Raw genomic sequence first — 13,809 nt, 5'->3', positions numbered from 1 at the left:
TTTTACGACGGAAGCTTTTTCCTCAACAATATTCCTACATGATCTCAGAAGGTGTCGGTCGGCTGGGCTAGCTAATTCATGATTGTGGGATTCAATAAATCTTTTGACATGTCAGTAACCATCTTCATCAACTGCAAACCTCACATTGGATGAACAACCCGTTCTAACATTTGGTTTAGTAAATCTCTTTCTTGAATTAAGATCAATACTTTTCTTGAAACCAGCTTTTGAACAGACAAAGTCCTTGGATTTTACTTTCCTATAATTTGGCCAGAAACTATGATGATCCTTCCGGATGCTAAAGCCATTATCATGGGCATAAGTAAAATAACATTCATATGCTTCTCTCTCATCTTTATAAACAGCATGAAATGAAAAGAAAAAAAATTAAAAGCACAACTAAAGCGCAAGTAAAACGCAGTTAAAGTGCAACTAAAGCGCAGGTAAAGCGTAAATAAAGCGCATGTAAAATACAAGTTTTGTTCATCATGTTTTCTTTAACAATCCTTAAAACAATGATGTTCTTCTTCCTAAAAATAATAATGAAAGCTAAACAACAACATCTAAGAGCTTTTTTTTACTTTTCCTCCAAAACAATGATGTTCTTCTTTCTAAAAACACTAATGGGAACTAAATAGCAGCGTCTAAGATCCTAAGCCTCTAATGACCTGAAACCTATGTCCTTTTTCTACACAGCACTGCTTTGTTTACAACTTTCTAGCTCGTTTTTCCATTATACAACTTGTGATGAGATTGAAACTTACCGATATGTTGAAACTTGAGGAATTTCCAGCTAAGTTAGCTTCCGATTCATGCACCCCTTCCGATTCATGCATCCCTTCTGATTCATGCACCCCTTCCACCTCTCTCTTCCGTGAGCATTCCATCTCTTGTTTGCAATTTTCTAGCTTGTTTTTTCCTCTAAAGCAATAAACATTTAGATCTTTCACTGTTTTCTAAAATAGCGGCAATGTTTAAAATGAAAATAAAGTGGATTGGGTCGGGTCGATCGGGCTGAAATATATTAAAGCAAAAAGATTATATTAAAAAAATCGCACTTGTATTCAGCCAGATGTCAAATTCCTATTGGTGTCCGAACGCGGAGATAGGTCCGGTGATCGGACCTAATAATTTGCCCAGTTGTAGGTGCCTTTTTTACTCCTGTTCTCTTCTTTTCTCTTTTTCTCGATTTCCCCCATCTCCCTCTTTCAATCTTAATTTATGAGGAGGCTAAAGGCAAAACCCATTCGTCTTCTCCGTTATTAATCAACAGACTGTTTCGTTTTCCTAGCGTCTCGAAACATTAGCTTTTATTAGAATGGAAAGACAAAATCAATGAAATCAAAAAGCTCATTTTTGAGTGTTCCTCAAATCAAATGACAAAAATGGCTTCTACTCAAATCAATCGAACGGTTGTGATGCCGAGCCTTTTTACTCGGTCTTCTTCTTCTTCTTCTTCTTCATTCACTCGGTCTTCATGTACGAAAACAAACCCCAATCGATGAACTGTCTTCTATGACTTCATGGCTCTAAGGGACCGAAACGAGCTCTTCTATTCGCTTTATGTTCTTCATCTTCTTCGCCTCCTTCGACTTCGTCACGCAACGGGACCCCATGTATGGGATATTACATGACTATTGGAGGAGTCGGGAGCTGATGTATAGAAAGGAAGGTGAGGTTTTTATATTTTTTAAAAATTGGTTAATATAAATTGTCGAGACCCTAGATTATTTTATTTAGACTTTAAAGATATATATATATATATATATATATATATATATGAGAGAGAGAGCAGTTAATATAATACAAAATAATTATTTAAGAACTTAGTTAAAAAAGGATAAATTAGTTAAATGATGCTAAGTAATAAATTAGATTTATGAGGAAAATTTTTAATACTTGAGTAAAAAAATTTTGAGTTAGAAATAATTTATAAATTATGATGGTGAGAACATCTTATATGTAATTATAGAGGTGCCAAACTGACGACGACAGAGTAATGATTAAAACGAACTGTCAAGGCATCTAATTTCGAGGTGAGTATTCATGTTCATAAGTTATGATAATGGTGTTGCTTCTTGAAATTGCATTTAATTGCTTATCATTATTATAAATTATTTATGTGTTATCTCTATTAAATATAATCGATCATATTTAGCTTGATGACATTACTTATGTAAATTTGGCACAATTTATATATTTCTTATTATGAAATGATATAGAAAATATACATAAAGTTATTAAGTAGAAATATTTGCATGTGCATGATTGAATGATGGAGCTCAATTCTTTTGAGACTAACTGAGGATGCAATATACTTGTGCGCATAAATGAAAAACGTTTAAAAAAAGAAAAAAAAAATACCTTAATGGATATTATTTAGATGGTATCTCATGTGACAGTTTTATTTTTTATATAAATGGTGAAGATATGATATATGTGTCATATATAAATATGCATAACATTGATGGTCATTTTCAAAAGAAATTTTAAATAGAATTACTTTATATTTTGTAATGAGCATGCTTATTATTCAAAATGTCTTGTATAACTATAATGTAGAAATATGATGTGCTCATAGATGCGATGCTCCGAAAGAAATATATTTATAGAATTTAATTTAAAATACATTTGAGTTTTTAGGTGAAAATAGTTAGTAGATGATATTTTAAATTACTGTCCGTCTGTCCATTCCTTCCTTATAAATTCTAGCCTTCGGGCTAGGTCTTGACATATTCATTTCTCTAAATTAATTTTTTACTACTAAAGTAAAACAACATAGAGCCTAAAGAGTATTCTTAATCTATAGTGCATTCTTGTGATTGAAGATGTAATTAATGACATAGTGACTTATATAATATTTATTTTGCCTGTGGGAAAGTCAACCCAAAATCACTTGAATATGATAGATCTTGGCTGGGGATTTTACATCACTCATATCTGGAATTGAGAGATTTTAACTACGAATAACACAGTTATCTGAAACTGACAAATAGTTGACTTAGAGGAGGAAGAGCAAAGCTAATTTGGTTCAAATTAACACCAGATGTTTATCCGAAATAGGAATGAAATTGTTGCAGGAATACTGACCTTAAATTGTTTGAACAACAGAAATGTGAATGGTATTATTGACTTGGAAACATTTAGTGTTAAATTCTTTCCGCAATTATGATTATTTTGTTCATTACTTTACCTTGCATTAGTGTTGATATTCTACACTAAAAATGAAAAAAGAATCTTTTGGTCTGTGGAAGGAAGTGGATTTTCCTTGGTAATAAACATTGCCTCGTCTTAAGTGTGAATTCATTTTCAATAATATTGTATCACCTGTTTCTCTTGCAGATGCTGATCTATGAGTTCATGTCAAATGGCAATCTGCATGATCTCCTTTCACGTGAGTAGTAAACTACATGCTCATTTGATAAGTTGGTAATTTCATCTTTTAAAATAAAAACTTGGTACATACTTGGCAGAAGATGCCAAAGCACTTATGGTGGTAAACTTCGACGGCATTCTTGTTTTATGTCAATTTAGCCCCTTGAATATGCTTTCTTTTTGTTTTCTTATTCTAGGTGATTATTTGTCATGTTAAAATTGGTTACTGTTTTATTCAATGATTATCAAGGCTTGTTAATTAACTTGTTTTTGCTTTATTATCATATGCATCACTTTATTATTTAGTGGTCTCTGAAGTAATGTTTGTTTAGGATACAAAAGGAAGAAAAAAAATGGTTTCATCTTATTTTTTGACAAGGTTTTCCTATGCTTTCTCTAACAATCATTTTGTTCAAGCACTTCCATGATGTATTGTGAATCTGCTATAATGTTTCTTTCACAACCAGCTGACTGCCATTGTTTGATTTTGAATGATGCTGCTTCAGGTTCCCTCTATATGGGGTAAGTTTGACTAATAGTTATAATTTTGATGACACAACCATGAGATTTATGATGATTACGATGAAGGTAAAGAAAACATTAAAATATGATTTAGCGCTCTATTCCTCAGCAGCTTGTATAAAGGATCTTTCTTGCCAACAAGATTAGTTTCAGCCAGCGAGATACTATGACTAACTTCTTTAGGATGTAGGTGTAATAAAAATTGAGTGGTATAGAAGACGTCGGTTTAATTGTGTTTTCCTCTTCTATTCTACATGTTTGATTTATGGTAGTCAGAGAATATTAGGTAAATACATTAAAAAAAATACTCAATAACTTCCTTTGTGAATCCAAAAAATGTATAAGAAAGGTTGAGGTTGATGTTATATTGATGGCAATTATAAATTTTTATGCAATATTTATGAAATGAATCGAAAAACAAAACATTGATGTTGATAATGAAGCATGATCTTTCCTAAATCTGTACATGCCTGAGCCTATAAAAAATGGAAAGAGATGGAGTCTATGTTTATGGTTCACGGGGAAAACTGCTGAAATTCCATTTCACTTGATTCTTAACCATTGAGCTTGCAAAAAAAAAAAGTCAAGATTTTTGCCTTGATTGCAATCAAACAAAAATCAATTTTAAACTTGTAGTCAGGCATCACACACTGTACATGCCTGAGCCTATAAAAAATGGAAAGAGATGGAGTCTATGTTTATGGTTCACGGGGAAAACTGCTGAAATTCCATTTCACTTGATTCTTAACCATTGAGCTTGCAAAAAAAAAAGTCAAGATTTTTGCCTTGATTGCAATCAAACAAAAATCAATTTTAAACTTGTAGTCAGGCATCACACACTTAAGAAAATGTAGAATGCAGGAAATGAAACCAAAAAACACATTGACGAACGTGATGTATTTCAACCTATATCTGATACTTGGTTAGTTATGCACATCAAACTTCTTTATTTGGGAAATGTAATATGGTTGTATGAAAAAATACACTGTATTCATTGGCTTTATTAATGTTATAATTATGATCATTAGCATCATCCCAGCTATTTAAGGTTGGGTTTGTTGAATCTGCTTTCTTCATATAAAATCCACATTTGAGTAGATACATGTCATATTTGAGTCAATATAAAAGATTCCAAAATCTCAACTTCAACAAAATTCAATAAATTTTATATCATTGCGTTTTATATGACATATAGCATTATATGTCTAAATGTGAAGGATTTGAGAGTTGGGGAAATTAATCTGATGTGAAACAATCAAGAATTGCACGGGAAATTTTAAAGGAATTACAAAGTTTGCTACTTGAAGATTAAAGTTTCGTAAGGTGAGATTTAAGAGCTTTCAATTGTCAAGATTATTATGATAGGCAATTACAAGACTCGAAGCTTGGAACAATTGAAGATAAATCTGAAATTATCACAATAAAAAAAAGTGTAGTAATACAATCCCACGGTTAATATTTAGAAAATTCACTATGAGTTACCATGCTCACTCACACTCAAAGTATGGCTTAGCGGAGGAAGATTTTCAGCACACCCAACGATGCCACGAGGACGGTCACAATACCAATTGTCTTGATCCACGGAAAGGTCGATGGTGGTGGAAATGGCACGGATGGATGACCGTTGATGGTCCAATCGTAGTCCTGGAATTGATCGTCTATGACGTCCACGAGAGTGGGAAGGATGCGGTTCAAATAATCTTCAACAGTGTTGTCGGAGCCAAACCCGACGTCAAAGAACAGTGAACGGGTGATGTGGATGTCGTCGTTGACATCAAGTACCAATCCGCTATCAATTTCGAGATCGGCCATACGTCATTGAAGTGGAGGTGGGAGGGCGTTGTCTTCTTCTTCTCGTCTTCAAGCTTCCCAAGGGGGAACAAAGAGAGGGCCGGCCAAAGTGGAGAAGGGAAAGAGGAGAGGGGTCGCCGGTAGAGATGAGGGAGGCGGCTAGGGTTTGGGGAAATAGGTTAGGGTGGAGTGTGGAAGGGATTTAATCAAAATCTGTAGTTAATTTCAGATTTGAGTAAATTTGGAGGGAAGTTAATTTGAATTTGGATTTTGAATTAAGGGAATTGAATGCATTAAAATAACATTAAAGGGGATGGTATATTCTTATGTATATATAAGGTGTTCAGAGATTGGTATATTCCAGCATCCGCAATATAGGTGATGCAAGAGAGGTTTGTGAATTTGATTCAGGGATCCAAGATTGTACTTCAATATGAGGCAGAATTTGCATTTTTGTCAATATATGCTCCCATCTTATTAGTACCCCCGTGGAGAGATGCTATCAGTATTTGAAGGGTTTGAGGGATCAGTTGTGACAACCTCTTATTCCTTTGCATAACAAGGATTTTAGAATGGTGAGATAGAGATGGGAGTCAAGTCATAAGAAGACGATCTTAGACAATAAAGGAGGTCAGTTTTAGAAACACAAAATTATTCAAGGGAAGCAACAGCCGTAGCAACACAACAGATTGAGGGTTCGTGCACGATACCAACTTGTACTACATGTGGAAAACCTCATACAGGAAAATGTTGGAGGAATTCTGGACGATGCTACTTCTGTGGAGAACGCGGACATATAATGAGGAGAATGTTATATTGTCACCTTCATTGATGATTGTATTGATCTGATGTGTTTACCATTTCTATAAAGTGGAAGAACTTACTAGAAAATGAAACAGTTGATAAAATCAAGTTCTTACAATTTGATAATGATAGGGAGTGCAATTCTATAGAATTCAAAAACTACTATATCATTGATATAACTCATATGAGGTGAATGGTTTCAGGAACTCAACAAAATAGAATAGTTGAGAGAATGAATTGAACTCTTAGTGAATGTGCAAAAAACATGAGATTGCATGCAAGTCTTCCAAAATACTTCTAAGCAGATGCAATAAACACATCAAATCTGATCAATAAAAAACTATCAACTGCGCTCAACCCTTGACTTCCTGAAGAAGCTTGGATCGGAAGGGAGGTATGCTTGTTATATGTGAAGGTTTTCAATTATCTATCATATGTTTATGTTGATCAGATCATTGGAGATAAGCTTGACCCAAAATATAAGAATGGATGCTTCATTGGATATGGAGATGAATTTGACTATAGATTTTGGGATGGTGAATTTAATAAAATTCTTAGAAATAGAAGTGTTATATTCAATGAATTTGTATTATATAAAAATAAGTCAAGCACTACAATAAAAGACACCTCTATTCCAAAGCATGTTGAATTAAAGGTGAACCTGGTCTGTGCAAAGACAAGAAGCACTCAGGAAAATCATAGCCAACCTAAGCCAATACACCTATGGCCCAATTTACAAGGTCACAAAAAATCGTAACTGTATTTCTCCCTCGCTTTATTGCCTATTGCTTATTTATGTAAGAGATCTCGATTGCTATGATGATGCAATTCATGCGAAGAATTCTATCAAGTGTGAGATTGTCATGAAAGAGAATATGAAATATATTTATAAAAACAACACTTGGGTATTGACCAAGCTGCCCAAAACATGAAAAAAATGCAAAATAAATGGATCTATAAAATGAATGATGAACAGATAAAAACCTAAAGGTACAAGGCAAGGCTTATTGTAAAGGGTTTTAGCAAAAAGAAGGTATATACTTTATAGACATATTATCTTTTGTTGTTAAATTAATGATTATTCGGCTAGTGTTGAGCATTGTAGTAGCAGAAGATCTATACTTTGAATAAATGAATGTCAAGGTAGCTTTCCTTCATGATAACTTGTAGGAAGATATTTAAATGGTACAACCAAAGGTTTTTTTAAACCAAAAAATAAAGTGTTGCGTATTAGTTAAATAAAAGTTTTTATGGCTTAGAAGTTAGAACAAGTAGATTGCCAAACAACAACAACAACAACAACAACAAGCCTTTATCCCACTATATGGGGTCGGCTACATGAATCCTTTTTCTCCATTATGTCCTGTTAAAAGTCAAATTCTCGTTTAAATCTAATAAAGAAAGGTCATTCCTAATATTTTCTAACCAAGTCTTTTTAGGTCTACCCCTACCTTTCTTAACACAAGTCAAATCTAATACCTCTATTCTCCTAACCGGGTCAACGAAAGGCCGCCTTTTTATGTGACCAAACCATCTAAGGCGACTCTCTCTAATCTTATCTTCTACTGGAGCTACTCCAACCTTTTCACGTATATGCTCATTTCGTATCCTATCTCTAAGGGTAAAGCCACTCATCCACCTGAGCATCCTCATCTCTGCCACAATTAACTTAATATTAGTGCTTCTCTCCTTTCAATGGCCAAGCTCGGCAAATTCAGTCCACATAAAGGCATTGCAGGCCTCACTACCATCTATAAGTGAAATTTTCCCCTAAGTTTTGAGGGGTACTATTTCTACTCACATAAGCAGAGCGCCGATGCATTCCCTCCACTTCAACCATCCAACTTGATTCTGCTGATAACATCCCATATATCCCTCACCATCACTCTGAAACAAATAGCATCCAAAATAATCTAAAATCGTGTATTCTTATTAATGACTTGATCGCCCCAAAAGATCACCAATCCCCTCACTAAGTCTATACTACTGCTAAACTTACACTCCATATATTCCGTTTTAGATCTCAGACTTCAACGAAAACCTTCTAAGATTCTCTAAGGTTGACCTCCATAATTCAACGTTTTTCCTCAACTCCCTCTTCTACTCTTATCAACCAAGAAGACATATCCATCCAGCAAAAAGCATAAACACCAATTACAAATCCTCTTGACAAATGTCTAGTAGGAACGATCCATGACTAAAGCAAAAAGATATGGCCTTAAGGCTATGGCCTTGAATGTCACCCGTCAACCCGAGAATAGGAAATACTTGGTTCAAAACCTGACGACCTGTGTTTGAGACCACAAGTATACGCTCCTGCATACAATATCTTTAATGATTTCGAATATAACACTTCATTACTCCTTATTCTTTTTTCAAGAACTCTCCATAACGCACTTCTCTTGCAACTCTACATATGCTTTTTCAAATCAATAAATGTATATATGTAGATGCCTACCTTATCTTTCTCTATAATTTTCTCCGCATCAATACCTCTTAATAAATATAACTACTTCCATAGTCCGACCTACTGCCCTGCATTAGATCCAAAATTGGGATGTCTGAAAACATTAGATATGCACGCCGCAACTATGCTCCATAACTACTGCGTCGCGCATAGTTCTTTAAGTATGACACATTAACTTATATACCTCTATATTCGTATCATCTGGTGCATCACCTTTTTCTTAAAAATAGGAACTTAAAACACACTCATTCTCCACTCATCGTGGCAATCTTTTTTAGTCTTCAGATAATAGATAACAAAGGTTAGGTAACCCTAAGAATCCCTTTCATCTCCTCAAGCAGTTTCACACACCCTCTTATTGGAATAGTCATCAGAGTCCCAACAGCTATTTTCACCCTTCAGTTTTCATTAAAGCCTCTCTAACTATCCAAGTTACTAATACGCCGATTAAAAACAGAAATCTTTAATTTCATTTAAGGTCAAGTGCACTATCTATGTATTAAAATTGCGCAAATAATGCTCGCCTTAGGCCTTCCTTTGCGCAATCCAGTAAAAAGACGCCCATGTCTTACGCCTCAGTTTTTTATGAGCTTGCCCTCAACTGGTTGAGCCCGCCATCGATCTCACTGGCATGAGGTCTTACGCCTCATGCATATATAATCTTCGAAGCAAATGCCCGACATTGGGACTCTATACGGAAGAAGGATGGGAAGGCGGAAGAGCAGTTCATCATTAAATGATATCGAAATGAAGAACCCCTTAATGAGCCAATGCGATGATATGTAGTTCTATGAATATTCATTGCTATTTATGTTTGACAAATTGGAATTTATATATATAATGAAAAGATTACTGGGAGTTGGAAGTAGAATTTTCGAGTTTTGAATCATATTTCTGTTATGTTTATGTATGGCTATATTTGATTTCCTTCCATTCTTTCATGCTTTTATTGTTTCATATTATTCGCTCGTTAGTATATAAAAATTTTATCATTTTATGTTTAACGCAATCTTTATATTTGGGCTTACGCTCACAACGCCTTGAGGCTTACGCCTCGCCTCACAAAATGAAAAATGCCTCAGACTACCCGAATACCATTTTTAAAACGATTGGTCACTATAGTCAATCTTATTTTCACAATCTTCATTAAAAAGTTTAGCAAAATATCTCATCCATCTTTGTTGAATATCATCTTCTAAGAAAAATATTTTTTGATCTTCATCCTTTATACACTTCACTTGAATTAAATGCTTACTACTCCTACCTCTTTGTTTGGCTAACTTATACATATATCTTTCTCCCTCCTTAGTATTTAATCTATTATATAAATCACTAAAAGCTAATGTCTTTGCATTGCATATTGCTTTCTTAGAACCTTACGAGCCACTTTATATATTTCCCAATTATCATAATTTTTAAAATTAAATCAATTTTTATAACAAATCTTCTTATTTTTAATCTTTTCTTGCACAATTGGATTCCACCACCAACTATTTTTACTATTAGGAGCTTTTCCTTTGATGGGTTCATGCATAATAAAAGCTATTCGTCATTCACAAATACACATATATAGTCACCGAAAAAGATTAGTAGTTAACTTATTTAGTTGCCACTTAGTAACACTTAATTTGCTCCATAAACAACCTCGATTAATTATTACTATGATGAAATTTTACTCACCAATATTGAACTTAAATATATAGTCTATCCCTAAAAATTGACTAAATCAAAACCTAAATCTAAGATTAAAAAGACTAATAATTTAAATTAATCTCTGATTTGGAGTTAATATAATAGAAGGGAAGAAGCAAAAGTGGTCACCCAAAGCTCTCCAACATTTGATAATGATGAACCCAAGCACTAGTAGTGGCTAGGACAAAATGACAATTGTGCTTCGAAAGAAGGCGAAGGGACTGATTCCGATAAGTATTAGCAAGGGAAAGAAAGTGTTCTTGCGGTACTCGTACTAGAGAAGATAGAATGAGAGAGAAAAGTCTTGTGATCAGCTACGAAAGAAGCAACAGAGGGTTTATGATTGGAAGCTCTGGACAGGAGGCTAGGGAGAAAGGATGGTGTATTTTTCCTAGCTCCTCGTCTCCTTCATATAGAGGCGGGGAGAGTGACAAGATTTTCATGTGCAGTGATGGTAGATTGTGGGAACGTTACATGGCTAGGTCAGGGGCATGATTGGGTCCATGTTTATGGAGTTTAGGGTTGTGTCTGTTTTTATTTTGTCCTGATTCTATTCATAACATATTTTTTGTGCTTTTTATTTGTTTTGTTAGAGGATGTCCTTGGGTTTTAGGAAAGGGGGTGATGGTTTCTCATTTATATACATTTCTTGTGGCTTCTTTGATAGTGGATCAGATCCTCTCTCCTCTTATGTGTTTGGTTGAAGCAGAACAACATGAATCTTTATTTTTCTTGTGTGTTTTTCTTTCTTGATTTTTACATCTTTCTTGGTCCTTGTGATTTTTTTTGGACCCTTTGTTGATCCTTATGTTTTTTTTTTATTTGGTACCTGATTACAAGAGCCAGGATTTTATTCATGTGGGGGCACAAATCATTAAAGTAATTAAAAAACTCTCAACTATTTATTCTTACTAAATTGAATGAAAATAATATTAACAATTTGATCATAATAACAATTTATTTATTTTTCATTTAAGTAAAGTCTAAAAGAAAGCAATAGCAACATACATGTGATTGAATACAACTTTATAAGAATAAGTGTGGTAAGCCCAATTAGAATTAAAGAACACACCTTTTTTTTCAACATTCACATCATGTACATTATCGCCAATTTAACCTGGTAACCTTTTAAACATTCTTAAGATCAGAATCGAAAAGAAGCCGAGTTTTCGGTTAGAACCGATTTGAACTCAACTCTAAGTTTAACTTGCATCTTGATTCATGATTTCTACATAGGTTCTACATAAAAACTACAAGAGACATGCTAAATTTATCCATGAGAGTATCAATATAAAACTCCCCTGTAAGCCACGAACAAATAAAAAAAAGGTTCATAATCCCATAAGAAAATTAGAAGAAAAACGCCTACAGCTAAGCAGATTTAATAAAGAAATAGAAAAATTCAACCTTAATTAACGCTTCTCCAAAAGGAATTTACTCAACTAAATTCAAGTTTTCATTTTGATGGAATAACGGTTTATGATTATAGGAAATTACGGAGAAGGGCCAGATGGGAGGAGGAACAAGAGATGAGAGCAAGCACCTAGTTATGAAGGAAGCTTTGAAATTTTTGATCCCGCAAGAGCTGCTCCTTGTCTTCGACTTCACACTTCTCCTTTTGGTTTCATTTAAAGGCCGGAAGGCGTAGAAGTATACGCCCAGCGTAGGGTTACCAATTCCAGAATTTAAAAATGGAGAGAGGTATTCTTTCTTCTGAACGGTTGAGTTCCCCACGCGCGCCTGGAGTCGCAGAGTTGGAGGGAGATAGGTATGCAGATAGACGAACAGGAACAACTATTAGGATGAAAAATTAAAAAAAAAAATATTTAACCGATACTTAATGAATCATAAATAATTTTAATTACTTGCTATTTTCAAAGTCAATGGGGGCCGTGCCCCAGGGCCCCACACTAGATCCGCCGGTGGTTACAACAATAAGTATATTTAATTTGTTTTTTTTTTTGACTCTTACTATTCAAGCTAGATGGCGGCTAATTCTGTTTGATGCAGTACTAGTGAATCTTTATAAAAGACTACTATTATTTTCAAAAGGGGCGCCCCTTAATTTCTTCCTTCGATTTCTTTATTTCCATTTTATATGGTATTTTCTTGTGGCTGAATAGTTGCTAATTTAATATAGCTGGTTGATTGCATGTTTTATTAGTGTATAAAGAATTATAAAAGCACCAAACGATTGCTTGGTGTATCATCTTTCGTAAACACATACTTTAATTGAGTTACTATTCCATTTGCATTCCGCATCATTTTTCAGGGCCATTAAATGAGTGAATCAAAGTTCATCTTCTATTGCCTTCTTGTGGGATTACCTGTTGAAGTTTATATTTCTAAACTTAGAAAGTTAAGGTTCAATAAATCTAAATGAAAATCATATCTCTGATAGTACAAGATTTAGGCTTCATTTGGAACGGCTTTTTTATTGCTTCTTAAATAAACTTTCTAGTTAAAAAATTAAAAATTTTGTACTAAAAAGCTATTTTAAGAAGCAGTAAGAAAGCCGTCCCAGACGAAACCTTATTGGATTAAATGTTAATGAATGAATTTTCTGTGCTCTCTCAGACCTTTTTTTTTGGTTATTCATTTGATGTGTTCATTTTTCTTGGCTACCTATTCACCTCTTCTATTTCCTCTGTGCTTGTTTGTCAGGTGAATCTAAGGAGCCTTTAAGTTTTATGATGAGGTTACGCATAGCCTTGGAAACTGCTAGGGGTATTCTTTATCTACATACTGAAGCAGATCCTCCGATATTCCACCGTGACATAAAAGCAAGCAACATACTTTTGGACTCCAGGTATACTGCCAAAGTTTCTGATTTTGGAATCTCACGTCTTGCTCCAGTATCAAATGTCGAAGGGGTTTCACCTGATTATGTGTCAACTGTGGTTAAGGGCACTCCGGTAAGCATTTGAGTTTTGCTTTGCAAAGAATTTTTTACCGTTGGAGATCATTAGTAAGGACAGGAATACGGTGTATTCTCTTTCATGCTGAAATGCTCGAGACATTCTTCCTCATAGATCTCTTTGCACGAGAACGTTGCATTGTTATTTGAATTTTGAATAATTTAAAACAGAAATTATGCCTTTTTTATAAGATGAAATAAGTAGGGCTAAAAGTAACATTCAGAAAATTTTTATGGTATT

At 34.2% G+C, this 13,809-nt stretch overlaps 1 protein-coding gene across 5 annotated transcripts in view; it reads left to right on the top strand.

Annotated features, from left to right (window-relative positions):
- Positions 1-13,593, top strand: part of LOC110092638 (probable LRR receptor-like serine/threonine-protein kinase At1g06840) — a 93,202-nt gene extending 79,609 nt beyond the window's left edge. For all 5 annotated transcript variants that reach the window (XM_028694268.1, XM_028694270.1, XM_020817279.2 and 2 more), the window contains 2 exons: positions 3,343-3,394; positions 13,316-13,593. In XM_028694268.1, the coding sequence (XP_028550101.1) occupies positions 3,343-3,394; positions 13,316-13,578 (315 nt within the window). In that variant the 3' untranslated portion in view covers positions 13,579-13,593. The remainder of the gene's footprint in view (positions 1-3,342; positions 3,395-13,315) is intronic.
- The last annotated feature ends 216 nt before the right edge of the window (positions 13,594-13,809 follow it).

This window comes from Dendrobium catenatum, unplaced genomic scaffold, assembly GCF_001605985.2.
Source record: "Dendrobium catenatum unplaced genomic scaffold, ASM160598v2 fragScaff_scaffold_432, whole genome shotgun sequence".
NCBI classification, from domain to species: domain Eukaryota; kingdom Viridiplantae; phylum Streptophyta; class Magnoliopsida; order Asparagales; family Orchidaceae; genus Dendrobium; species Dendrobium catenatum.
This window is presented reverse-complemented; position numbering and strand designations above follow the sequence as displayed.